This window comes from Cydia fagiglandana, chromosome 15 (assembly GCF_963556715.1).
Source record: "Cydia fagiglandana chromosome 15, ilCydFagi1.1, whole genome shotgun sequence".
Taxonomy (NCBI): domain Eukaryota; kingdom Metazoa; phylum Arthropoda; class Insecta; order Lepidoptera; family Tortricidae; genus Cydia; species Cydia fagiglandana.
In genome coordinates, this window is record NC_085946.1 from 1,325,496 (window position 1) to 1,339,673 (window position 14,178).

Consider the following 14,178-nt stretch of genomic DNA (forward strand, 5'->3'; position numbering starts at 1 on the left):
ATATTTTATATGCTCTGACGTCATGGTAGTAAGTTTTAAGTTGTGTAATGCTTATAATCTTAAAACCTGATTAAATAATATGCAGATACGCGATCATGGTCAAGTTGAAGTAAATTAAAAGAGTCATGTTACGATTAGTGTATACAGTGCAGTAGTATGCTATTTTTATTTTTGGGTAATATTAATGTCAAGCAAAGATGAATACAATGAATACGACTTGGATAAATATTTAATGAATCCGTTAACAATTAAAATACAAACATGTACTGTATGTGTACCATTAAAGGCAAGTACGTTTATTGTCATTAAAAAGGAGCAATGTTATTTAACTGAGAGAGGTTTTAAATTTTAGTATGCCCATATTGTGAAGACATGCAGAAGTTCTCGGTTGATATGCAGATTTATTTGAAATACGTATTGTCGTTAAATGAAAGTGTTTACATATATTTACATCCTATGTTTGAGTTTCGAATACTGAACCTAATCCATTAAATAGTATGTTTATTATGAGCTAAATTATCCAATAGCAAGTCATGCTTGATAAACTGCTCTGGTTAGTTTTGAAATGAATATATATATATTTTAACCAGATCATGTTGCAGTTGCATATGTAGATAGGTAGAGGCGTAGCTATAGTCACCATGTAGATGGTGTACTATAGTCGGACCCCTAATGTTTCTGGTTATCTATGTATGTATGCGGACTATGTTATTAGGTAAGATATCATGTAGGTGGTATCATGCTTATAACCAGGTCTAATGTTTAGTTACCTAAGTATGTGGGTAAAAGTGTAGTTAGCAAGTAGTTAGTCACCATGTAGGTGGTGTACTATAGTCAGACTCTAATGGTTGCAGTTGTCTATGATACCATGTAGGTGGTATCATATAACCGGGTCTAATGTTTAGTTACCTATGTATGTGGGTAAAAGTGTAGTTAGCAAGTAGTTAGTCACCATGTAGGTGGTGTACTATAGTCAGACTCTAATGGTTGCAGTTGTCTATGATACCATGTAGGTGGTATCATATAACCGGGTCTAATGTTTAGTTACCTATGTATGTGGGTAAAAGTGTAGTTAGTAAGTAGTTAGTCACCATGTAGGTGGTGTACTATAGTCAGACTCTAATGGTTCTAGTTGTCTATGATATCATGTAGGTGGTATCATATAACCGGGTCTAATGTTTACAGCCATGTACCTAGGTGTGCTGTTTATGAGTGCGGCCATGTAGGTGAGCTGCTAGAGTATACAGCCATATAGGTGTGCAGTTTGAGTGCGGCCATGTAGGTGTGCTGCTAGAGTATACAGCCATGTAGGTGTGCTGTTTATGAGTGCGGCCATGTAGGTGTGCTGCTAGAGTATATGAGTGCGGCCATGTAGGTGTGCTGCTAGAGTATACAGCCATATAGGTGTGCTGTTTATGAGTGCGGCCATGTAGGTGTGCTGCTAGAGTATACAGCCATGTAGGTGTGCAGTTTATGAGTGCGGCCATGTAGGTGTGCTGCTAGAGTATACAGCCATGTAGGTGTGCAGTTTATGAGTGCGGCCATGTAGGTGTGCTGCTAGAGTATACAGCCATGTAGGTGTGCTGTTTATGAGTGCGGCCATGTAGGTGTGCTGCTAGAGTATACAGTCATGTAGGTGTGTTGTTTATGAGTGCGGCCATGTAGGTGTGCTGCTAGAGTATACAGCCATGTAGGTGTGCTGTTGAGTGCGGCCATGTAGGTGTGCTGCTAGAGTATACAGCCATGTAGGTGTGCTGTTTATGAGTGCGGCCATGTAGGTGTGCTGCTAGAGTATATGAGTGCGGCCATGTAGATGTGCTGCTATTAGAGTATACAGCCATGTAGGTGTGCTGTTTATGAGTGCGGCCATGTAGGTGTGCTGCTAGAGTATACAGCCATGTAGGTGTGCTGTTTATGAGTGCGGCCATGTAGGTGTGCTGCTAGAGTATACAGCCATGTAGGCGTGCTGTTTATGAGTGCGGCCATGTAGGTGTACTGCTAGAGTATACAGCCATGTAGGTGTGCTGTTTATGAGTGCGGCCATGTAGGTGTGCTGCTAGAGTACACAGCCATGTAGGTGTGCTGTTTATGAGTGCGGCCATGTAGGTGTGCTGCTAGAGTATACAGCCATGTAGGTGTGCTGTTTATGAGTGCGGCCATGTAGGTGTGCTGCTAGAGTCTACGCCATGTAGTGGGCTGCTAGAGTCTACAGCCATGTAGGTGTGCTGTTGACTCGTATGAGTGTGGCCATGTAGTGTGCTACCAGAGAGTCCATAGATGTGTTATTTAGTACGAGTTTGCCGTTACAGTCGAGTGTAAGAGTCAGGATCTGAGGAGTTTAATACGAGTTTGAGATTAATACGAGTTTGAGATTAATACGAGTTTGAGATTAATACGAGTTTGAGATTAATACGAGTTTGAGATTAATACGAGTTTGAGATTAATACGAGTTTGAGATTAATACGAGTTTGAGTTTAATACGAGTTTGAGTTTTGAGTTTAATACGAGTTTAATAAGAGTTTGAGTTTAATACGAGTTTGAGTTTAATACGAGTTTGAGTTTAATACGAGTTTGAGTTTAATACGAGCTTGAGTTTAAAGAGTTTATCTTGAGTTTAAAGAGTTCAAACAGGAAAAAGCATTGGTATGCTGGTGTAGGGTGAAAGAAAGTTTAACGACCAATCATGCAGCGCACTGAAATTTAATTACAGGGTAAAATGGATTCCGATATTGACACCCCGAGATCACCTAGACTGCCGTCACGTGCAAGACTGATGCAGAGTCGCGGTAGACGCTGGAGGTCAGCGACGGTCTACCACAGAGGACGCTGTGGACTGCGACAGCCGAGCGTGAGGGGCCTGAAGACAGACGGATGTCGTCACCACAGCAGGCGCTGACGACGAGGGCCTAGCTCAGATGACCCGTACGAAGAAGGACCGCGGGAGTCAAGGCGACGCTCAAGAAGGACCTACAGTGGAGGACGTCATCAAGCATGTAACTAGTATTGTAATTTAAAAAAAAAAGTTTGATTTCAGAGAGAAAACATTAGATAATTGTAACTGTTAATTACAAACCTGATTAAGCCATTAATCTAATTACGTAGCTTCCCATTAACAGCTCCTACATTTACCATAAAAGGTCAAACATTTTGATTATTGATGTCAGTTATTATTGCCTATGCTGCGGTAGTTGTCTTTCTTCTTATTCTGATATATCAGGCTAAATTGTATTGCTCGTACCATGTTTGTTATAAGTAGAACTTAATTGAAAAGAAGTATGTTACAGTGCTAAAATCAATGCAATAAAATGTGGGCTTATTCTATAAATACGAGCCGATAATAATGTCTGCAATCCTGCGTGTAGTTAGCTAAATTAACAAATCGTATGGGGTTGACAGTGTGGACGATGTATTTCGTGAACATTAACATGATCATTAGGTATAAGTAGGTATTTAAATAGGCATCCCTTTTTTATGTAACAGCAATACTAGTTTGAAGAATGAATACAGTTTCCATCTGCAATACCTGATACCATGAGTAAATTAAATAACTTGAAGTTTACCTCTACTAGAGTTGCTGTAATTCTTTGTATTATTTTATTGTATTTTGGTGTACAATGAAGAGTACTGGTATTGTATAAACAGACTAACTATAATAGGATTGAAAAGGCATTGTGCAACACGGCCGAGTGTGATATTATTGTTGATCGTGCACCGGAGGTAGCACGCAGTCGGATGGCCGAGTGTGATATTTCATAAGATTTCAAGAATAAATTATAATTATTTTATGTGAGTTATGTTAAACTTATGGCATTCAGTGGGTAGTGATTAGAAATCTGATTATTGTTTACCCGAATATTTGTTAATTAATCTGTCGGTAGTCGCGAAAATGACCCTTCTCTCCTACCCGCCAATTCAAATGATGAAAAAGTATAAATGTAACTTACCATGGGATGGAAGGGGCATTCTCGCTCTGGCGCTTGAACCGGTAACATTGAGTAAGAAGGCTTACTGCTTGTTAAATTAAGAATGTCGAAAGTGTTTAAGTAAGAACTTAGAGTAAAATAAAGGTAATTGATTGTACGAAGGACTTTGATTCATCACAATTATGATGATCAAATGAAAATATTGTATTGTAAAAAAAAAACATTTATTATCCTTACCCATAACATAAGTACAGTAGTTTACAATTTATTTACGTAGTCTTTTTGGACGAATACAATATTATATCTTATACTAATTAATTACCTACATACTTATAGCATGTAGGTAAGTTGATATAAGTCTTTAGTACGAACTGAGTATGTAACAAATCAATTAATAACACAACTCATTCTTCCTACACATTATTATGGTTCATCTGCAAGGATCACATTTTCATAGGGATAATTGAAAATTTACGTATATTTCTCCTTCAACTCCCTCCTTAGTATCTTTCCAGTCGAATTCTTCGGTAACTCATCCAAAAACATCACATCACTTATCCTTTTATATTCAGCCACTCTCTCCTTCACAAAATCGCATATATTTGAGGCAGCTACATTGTGTCCCTTCTTCAGCACTATGAACGCTTTGGGCGCTTCACCGTTGGTCTTGTGTGGAACCCCGATAACTGCAGCGTCGTCTACTGATGGGTGATCGCGAAGGACACCTTCTAATTCGGCTGGTGGAACTTGGAAGCCTTTGACCTGTATAAGAATAAAACGTAAATATGCCGCATGTTGGGAAAGATACTGCCTGAAAACCCTCATTAATGTTTTTAATTAGTTGTTTACACATTAAATTAGATTTTCATGTTTTGTATTCTTTAGCCTTAAGCAATCAAGAAATATCTAGGGAAAGAATACAGGCTCATCAGGGTCAAGGAATTTAATTTCAATAACATTTCGTACCTCGTCACATTGACAATAGTATGAGGTCCCTTTCATATTGATAGTTACTGTGACAAGGTACGAAACTGCAAGGAAATTAAATTCTTGGACTGTACATTGCAGTATATACCTATATATCCTCTATCAAATAAAGTCCTACCTCAGTAATGAAACTTGCATGCGAGTTTTCACATCATCCTTTCTCCCTATTTTATCGCCTTTAATCTATATTATCATAAAATCGTTAGTGATTCTTAAAGTACCTTAATAAGTTCTTTTAATCTATCAGCTATAGTAATGATGCCGTGGTAGTCTCCAATGGCCAAATCTCCACTTCTAAACCAACCATCGTCAGTAAACGCTTCTTTATTTGCTTTTTCGTTATTTTTATATCCTTTCATGACTTGTGGGCCACGAATCAACAGTTCTCCTTTCTGTAAAAAAGTTAAATGCCAGGTAATTATTATGTTTTAACTCTCCAAATTTACTTTTTCGTTTTTATTGATGCTGATTAGTCCACATATTACGTTAACCGAGCTTGTAGTTGTTCTTGTCATTGGTTTTTAATTATTGGCTACATCATCTTGGAGTTTTTCTTAAAGCAGTTGAAGTTTTAAAATATGAGAGAATACATTAATTACATTTACCTCATTAGGTCCAAGAATTTTTAGATTTTCATCGACAATCTTAAGTTCAGTATTTGGGACAGGAAGACCAACACATCCATAGTTGTCATTCCCTCTAGGAGTTACAGTTACCACCGGTGAAGTTTCTGTTAGACCGTAGCCTTGCCTGAAGTCAAATTTTCTCTGAAAACATCAAAATATTAGAGTATATAAAATGAATTCACATATGTTATATTGAATAGTATTGTGAGGTTTTGGTGGCAGTCTTGGTAATATTTTAACTCATATTTAGCAGTTGTTAGATAAATGAATAACTTTAAAAATATTAAAAACTCAAAATTAATAATCAAAAATTATTTTCAAGGCATAGGTTGCCATTAAGTTAAATTATTTACCTTGATTCACAATTATGTAAAACTGTTAAATCAATAACTGGATACTATTTTAAGTTTTAAGTAAAATAAATAAAATGATAAACAGATGTAATTGAAAGTAAAACTGTTTTATTAAATTAAATAATCCAATTTATTCACCTTGTCATCAACAATTAATAAATACAATTACTATTAGTTTATAATTCAATAAGAGATGATTAAATTAATTAATCAAGTAAGTACATAATTATTACAATAATTACCAACATAGTATTTACTTAACTTTCAATATTCCTTTGGCGATGATTAACTCAGTGCTGATGCTCAAAGCAGAATGCAGAATGAATCAATAATGGATCGGTCGATCCCTTTTATACCCATTTCTACCTGGCAACTGGTTGATCATGCCACTTGTCATTCGATAAGTGACGTCACAGAAGTAGTTTCTCATGTACCTCGTCCATTTATCAAATTATGCAGAATAAAACTATTAGAACATCTTTTAAATAAACTCCGTTATACATAATTATTAATTAGTAATATTAATACCAAATATAATCACTTGAAAGTAGTTTATAAATTATGCTAGTAGTAGGTTAACTTACTGTTTCTCTTGTCAACCGTGGTTTCGTATCGTACCCACATAAATAACAAATTCTGTAAAATTCACGTGATGTTGTGTTAAGTGTTTAAATAGTGTAATATATCATCAACATTGGACGTCAAAGAGAAACAGGTCAGTTTATACGTAATACAATTTGTATATTGAACAACAATATTCTAACACGGCCATACTGACGTATACTTCGTTCTCGAAGTACACAATTAATCAACAATCTTAATAATATTAAACACCATGGCATAGGATAGTGATTTTGACCAATAAATATTAATTATACGTATTTGTAATCCTTGCATGATCACTATTCGAATATAGAGTAACATATATTTACCCACATAACATAAAGATCGTTCGGCCAATCTGACGAATCATAGCACATTGTGTTAAACATATTAATTAAGTACAGTTGCTACACATCTTTCTACTTAACGATAGCTTCGTGGTACACCAGGACTGTGCTCCACTGTCGCTTGTAGCGGGATCAAAGGTGGGCAAAGTGATGTCCTTGTCTCTGCCGCGAGCACCGGAGACAGTTTCCGTGAGCACTTCCAGAAGACTTTCCGCGGCTTCCAAATTCGACTGAAATTATATAAGTACATATGTAGTGAAGCCGGATACAATCCCACTTCTGATGTTAGATAAATGAATAATTTTAAAAATATTAAAAACTCAAAATTAATAATCAAAAATTATTTTCAAGGCATAGGTTGCCATTAAGTTAAATTATTTACCTTGATTCACAATTATGTAAAACTGTTAAATCAATAACTGGATACTATTTTAAGTTTTAAGTAAAATAAATAAAATGATAAACAGATGTAATTGAAAGTAAAACTGTTTTATTAAATTAAATAATCCAATTTATTCACCTTGTCATCAACAATTAATAAATACAATTACTATTAGTTTATAATTCAATAAGAGATGATTAAATTAATTAATCAAGTAAGTACATAATTATTACAATAATTACCAACATAGTATTTACTTAACTTTCAATATTCCTTTGGCGATGATTAACTCAGTGCTGATGCTCAAAGCAGAATGCAGAATGAATCAATAATGGATCGGTCGATCCCTTTTATACCCATTTCTACCTGGCAACTGGTTGATCATGCCACTTGTCATTCGATAAGTGACGTCACAGAAGTAGTTTCTCATGTACCTCGTCCATTTATCAAATTATGCAGAATAAAACTATTAGAACATCTTTTAAATAAACTCCGTTATACATAATTATTAATTAGTAATATTAATACCAAATATAATCACTTGAAAGTAGTTTATAAATTATGCTAGTAGTAGGTTAACTTACTGTTTCTCTTGTCAACCGTGGTTTCGTATCGTACCCACATAAATAACAAATTCTGTAAAATTCACGTGATGTTGTGTTAAGTGTTTAAATAGTGTAATATATCATCAACATTGGACGTCAAAGAGAAACAGGTCAGTTTATACGTAATACAATTTGTATATTGAACAACAATATTCTAACACAGTCGTGACGGCACAAAATAATTATAATTATAATTCTCTAAAATTAATAAATAATAATAATTGTAACGTGTGAGTGAGGTGAGTAAGATATTGGTAATTGATAATTGATAATGGACCAGCTAAAGATTTTGACTCAGTCACGCGTCACGCCTGAGTTGCTAAACTAACTATAGCGGCCTCAAAAAGCTATTATACTCTGAGTATCCTTCCTTATGCATGTCATAAGATTATTAATATTAATAAGTAGGTACAGTAAATATTTTTAGACGATATCCTATTTCATGGCGTATTGGTTTCTATGTATATTTAAGTGGTAAATTTACCTTGGCTCTTTCGATGAATCTGTCAGCATCTGCGGTTGTTAGGGGAGCAGATCCATTGATGATCACCTCCAAATATTGGAATGTTTTGGGAGTTGCAGCTGGATGTGAAGCCATTAGTAACACTGGAATTTATTCGTTTTTTTTCTCAATACATATAAATAATAATAATAAATTAAGTATCAGCCAAAAAGAAAAGCAACATTAAACACATTAGCCGCATTATGTCAGTTATTGGATCTTCGAATAAATAAAATAAAATAAATAAAACTTTTTTCAGGAAATTCAAGTCAAGTGATGAGATGATAGTTCATGCTTAGAGAAACGAAATTCAAATAAAATAATAATTAACTCGTATTTAATAGAGATAACTTATAGACACTGAAAAAATTCGTACCAATAGGAGGAGCAGCGTACAAAACATTAGTCTTATACTTTTCCAAGGTTCGCAGGAACAGTTGAGGCTGGAACTTCGGTAGGGTCACTAATTTGATTCCCTGGGATAGCTTGTGGAACATCATCACCTCAGCTCCGTATATGTGGAAAAATGGCAGCACTGCCATAACTGCGTCTTGGTGCGTCGCTGGAAATAGAATTTGAAATATAAGACTAGAAAATACCAACACAAACTTCATTTAAAATTTCACATAGATAATCTTTGATGATCATAATGAGTTGCTTTCATAACTTTTGTTAATTGCAAGTTGCAACTGAGCACAACGCTTTGATTCTTCTCTTCATATAGATATTTATCACAATGCAGTCTTCATATCCTCCAGTACTGGACATAATCCGACTGGCAAATTAGCCAAGCTACCATGTTATTACGATCTTTATCAAAGAGTTGGAATCCACATTGTCCGGTAAAACGTGACCGGATACTTATAGAACGTTATTACATTGCCAGGTGTTTATACGGCGTTGCATGAACAAGAGATTTCCTTTGGCAAGATTGGTCCTTAGGACCCAAGGATGGATTCAAGAAGTGGAGCCACCGAAATGTTTTATGTAAATTTTTACGGGGGGGGGGGGGGGCTCTCAACTTGATCTTGATATCTGTATCATTTAAGCTACTAGGCCAAGTTTGGTATCGTTTTCGTATAAATCGGGGGTGCCAAATTCATTTCTGATATCATCATGACACCATTCCGAAGTAAAAATACATAAAATATGAAAAACATACTTTTTTTAAATTCCTCTTCACGCTTAAACTGCTGAACCAATTTAATTAAAATTTGGTATAGAGATAGTTTGAGTCCCAGGGAATAACATAGCATACTTTTAATCTCAAAAATCATCCCTTAAGGGTGTGAAAAGGGAGGAGGAAATTTATATGGGGATTCAATAACCGCTGAACCGATTTAGATAAAATTTGGTATAGAGATAGTTTGAGTCCTGGGGAAGAACATAGGATAGTTTTTATTCCGAAAAAATACCTTAAACATGAAAGGTAAGGTGTAGGATTGTATGGGAAATCAATAAACGCTGAACCGATTTCGATGAAATCTATGTATCTACATCTTTGATTTAGTTGAAAATGATACTAAACTTGACTTAGAACCTAATCTTAAAGAATTATTAACCTCAGACGTCGCAGACGCTTAAAAACCCCCCACCCCCACCTGCAGCATAAATCTGGGTGGCTCCACTTCTTAATTCCATCCTTGGGACCTAAGGACCAATCCTGCCAAAGGAAATCTCTTGTTCATGCAACGCCGTGGTTGACCTTTTTATGCTCTGAGCAAACACAACTACATGTCTAGCGGACCGTGAAGTCATTAAGGATTTTAGAGTCAGATCACGCTAAGTTTTCATGCCAATTGTTGTGTCAAGTATGGACGTCCTATGGTCCTATACATTGTTACTGCCAAGTTTGTGCAAAATTAGCGTCATCAGAGATTTTAAAGATTTTCATGGCTTACAACGTCTTCTAGAATTAAAAGTTTAAGAATACAGTCACCTGCAGAGAAAGTAGCCCTCTTTATTTTGAAACTCTGTAAAATAATTTGTATGTAGCAGGGTTTACTTTCTCAACAGTGAATTGTGCATCCATTTTAGGTTATTGTCATATAAATGATACATAATTCATGTCTGACTGATTATATTGAAGTAAATTATAAGTACCTGTTGTAGCATTATGTGTTTTGATTATAGGCTCGTTCATTTGTTCACAATTAGCGACTAAATTCCTATTCATCAACTCTACTCCCTTTGGCGCTCCAGTTGTACCGCTCGAGTAAGGCAAGAAACACACATCATCAGCAGTTCGTCTGACTTCTTTTAACGGTGACAGATCAACATTGACGTCAACGCTTAGTTCTTTGAATCGTATCGTGCCAACTGGCACTTCCGTATCTTCAGTTCTAACTACAATGATGGGAATGTCCAATGTTGCCATTTTAAGAGCGGCTTTGACGACGTCAGCTGTCTCTCGTACTGTGATTATCACTTTTGCGTCTGACATCACGAGTTGCCGTTGAACTTCATCTGGAACGAAAGTAAACGCTTAATTAGAAACTGTATTTCAATAAGTGGCGAGACCGATGGGTTAGCGATTCGAGCGAGGACGTGACGAATTCTGCTAGAGATCCTTGAGTCTTCTAGCCTTGCATGAAAGTATTCTTGCATTGAAGTAAACTCACGCGTAGTAGACAGTATGTAAATGAACGAAAAACATTTACTCAAGCCCGTTAATGTGTACGTCACACTGGGTAACTTTTACTATGACACCAACCCTGAAATCGCCTTTCCGCCAACTTTTGGGGCTCATTGGGTGAGACGGAAGATAGGTTGAACTGATGATGATAACGGGGTAGTCAAACAAATTGGTCTGTTCATTGAATCTATACTGCATCTAGGGAATGCTCACGGTACTGAGTTTGTATAGCGAGAACCGGGAATTCCCGGTTCCGGTACTGTATTTGTATAGAAAACCTCTACCGGGAGCACTCCCAAACTGCATCAAGCACAGGTTACTGACGCAAATAAAAATAAACCAGAGTGTAAATAGGGTAGCATTGGTCAAGACTGCACCGTCTGCACCGGCGCCTAATACTTTTATGGCTACGAAGATTGGGCACGTTGGATAGCCATATTTAATCCTTAATGCACCAACTCCTATTAACGACGTAAACGAAAATAAACTCACGCGCAGTGTAAATAGGGTTGATACTGGTGATGACAGCACCAGCGCCCAGTATTCCCAAGGCCACGACGGGGTAGTCGGGCACGTTGGGCAGCATGACGGCCACGGCGTCGCCGTCGCGCACGCGCAGCTTGCCGCGCAGGTTCGCCGCGAAGGTGGAAGACAGCTTGAAGCCCTGCGAGTACGTGTAGCCTCGCCCTGTAGAGCCGCACACCTGGAAATAACCATATCACCATCGTTATTCAGACTTCAATCACCTTAAAGCAAGACACATCTTCTTAAGCAGCTCATGAGCCGCTTAAGATGCATACTTGGAAATTAAATGTGTGTTGTTAATGTATTGGCATGTTATTTACACCATTAGCGCTCAATGTATGTACATAGAGTGTGGATAATAAAATTATAGCGAAGGAAACCAATGATAGATGTCGCTGTTACTCAGGGCGCAGAGGGCCTAACATGACCCTTGCATATTAGTGCGATACAGAGACATAAATAAGCTTATTCGTTCGCTACGGGGCAAACGATTGTCACCTTGGCTAGCCACCCTGAGCGATGCAAGACTCGTCATACTGGCAGGTCATGATGCAACAATACATTTCTACTTAAGTAATTTATGGAAGGTGACGAGTTGAATAAATTATACACTAAACACAACAATGCGGTAAAAATAGGCCAATGGTCGGAATGTCGAGAGTGGTTATGACATTTAGTGTGTATGCTATTCGTAGGTCCAGTTTTCATTTCCGGGCTAACTTAAAATATGTGTACCTACGGCGGTATGTTGACTAGATTAACACATTCACTGCCCCCAACGCACATGTGCGTTCACCGTCATACAAGTTTGTTCCTAGGCCACGCCCCCTGGCAGTGAATGCGTTAACCTTAGTCGTTATCATTAAGGTGACGTTGGGATGTTAACTGCAGTTTACTGCCGCTGCATTAATGTTCCGGGTGGTTGATGCCGTCGCTAATAAAATAAGTGATGGAAATAAACGTCATAATCGGCAATAATGCGGCGGCGAACGTCACTCGTTTTATTATGGAAATTGACAGACACAACGGTGACATCAACGTCGGCGCAATAATGTCGCAATGGTAAAGCAGACCTGTTGACATCAGAATATTCAGAATGTCACCTTTTAAGACCATTTGATATTGGCTTTGGGGGCTTAGTGGGCGCCCTTAAAGAATTGCATATAAATACTAGAGAAAATTCGAACCATGCCGCCGTCACCCAGGTCCCAGATGACCGAGCGGTTTAGGCATCCGTCGCGATTGCAGAGGACGCTGCTGGTTCAATTCCAGCCTTAGGAACTGGAGGCATTTTCTTTCGTACATAACATTTATTTCATTTTATTGGCGTATATAGTACAGAAAGGAAATTAAAGCAATACTTGCCGCCATTGTCCGATCCGGCCATTTCTCCAAATTCTGCCACACGTACTCATACAACGTACACGTCGGCACTTCAATGTCTTTGAAGGGCGATTTTATAATTCCTTCTTGAGTCCAAGGTGTTTCAGAAAGCTTTCGCACGCTGGTAAGGCATTTCAAACTCTTTTTTGTTAGCGCTACAGTTCGATTTGCAGCGAATAGTGATTTTGATGCCATGTTTGTAACCGCTGAAACGATGTTAGTAGGTAATTAAATAATTGAAATCTGAAAATGAATTTTATTACAAAATATAACAAGATGAACATTGAAGATTTAAAACTTTGCACAGATCTTGAAAGAAAAGAAGGATTTGAACTAAGGTTTGTTCGTTGTTTCAAGATGTTTTAGAGTTTTGATATATAAAGAAACTCGAAAATATCATGAGATGATCAATATGCCTACCTATATTTGTACCCCACATAGTGGAAATCTTGGTTTACTTTGTGTGTGTTCATAGCACATATACGGCATATATATATTATAAACGTGACAGTCACTGTTCACTGAGATATTTTAACGACTTTGATAATATTAATTATACATCTTATCACCTAACGATCGTCAAGTAAGTTAATATAATTTATAATACATTAGACCTAAATCTCTTTAGATGAGAAATATTAGTTTTAAGAACTTATAGCTAGGTAGTGTATATAAATAAAAAAAAATTAAAACCATATTTGTATCTGAACGGTTGGAGTGTCAAAGTTAAATTGTTTGAAAACTTTTAAATGTTTGTGAGGCATCAATGGCATCCTCTTAATTGTTGCTCATTTCCTGGTCTACTTTTAATTTGATGTATGTAAACAAAGCAACAATGCTTTCCGAAAACATGCCATAAATATTCTAAAAATATAACTATTTGTCTATAAATTGAAAGTTCTTTGATAAATACCACTCAAAAACATCACAGGTTTGAAGATAACTTCAAAACAAATAATAACAACATAATTATCAAATTTATACATGGGTGATTTCAACCATATAGTGAAGAAATGCTCGTATTTTTCTTAGAAACATATTAAAAATATCAGTTATTTAATTTGTTAGGAATACTGGAAGAAATCCTTACTTATCACCAGTTATCTGGCCATCATTATTAGGTTCTAGGGAATAAAAGCTTACGTACTTTCATCTACCTGCCTTTTTAATACTTACGCCTGTTATTATCACGTTAATATAATACTTTTTATCACTTTGCCACTAAGTTTTTCATAACAACATTGTTATGACCTTACACTATCCTACATTAAATACGTATCGCCCGCACGCCGGCGGGGCAAACACTG

General features: G+C 36.7%; 1 protein-coding gene across 1 annotated transcript; it reads right to left on the minus strand.

The window, feature by feature from the left end:
- Nucleotides 1-4,135: 4,135 nt before the first annotated feature.
- Nucleotides 4,136-14,146, minus strand: LOC134671185 (uncharacterized). Its single transcript, XM_063528970.1, has 9 exons — nucleotides 14,048-14,146; nucleotides 12,854-13,077; nucleotides 11,456-11,666; nucleotides 10,432-10,794; nucleotides 8,705-8,890; nucleotides 8,311-8,432; nucleotides 5,516-5,677; nucleotides 5,132-5,302; nucleotides 4,136-4,685 (listed from the first exon to the last, which is right to left on the minus strand). The coding sequence occupies exons 2-9, from the start codon at nucleotides 13,064-13,066 to the stop codon at nucleotides 4,395-4,397; spliced, it is 1,719 nt and encodes a 572-aa protein (XP_063385040.1). The 5' UTR covers nucleotides 13,067-13,077; nucleotides 14,048-14,146; the 3' UTR covers nucleotides 4,136-4,394.
- Nucleotides 14,147-14,178: the final 32 nt, after the last annotated feature.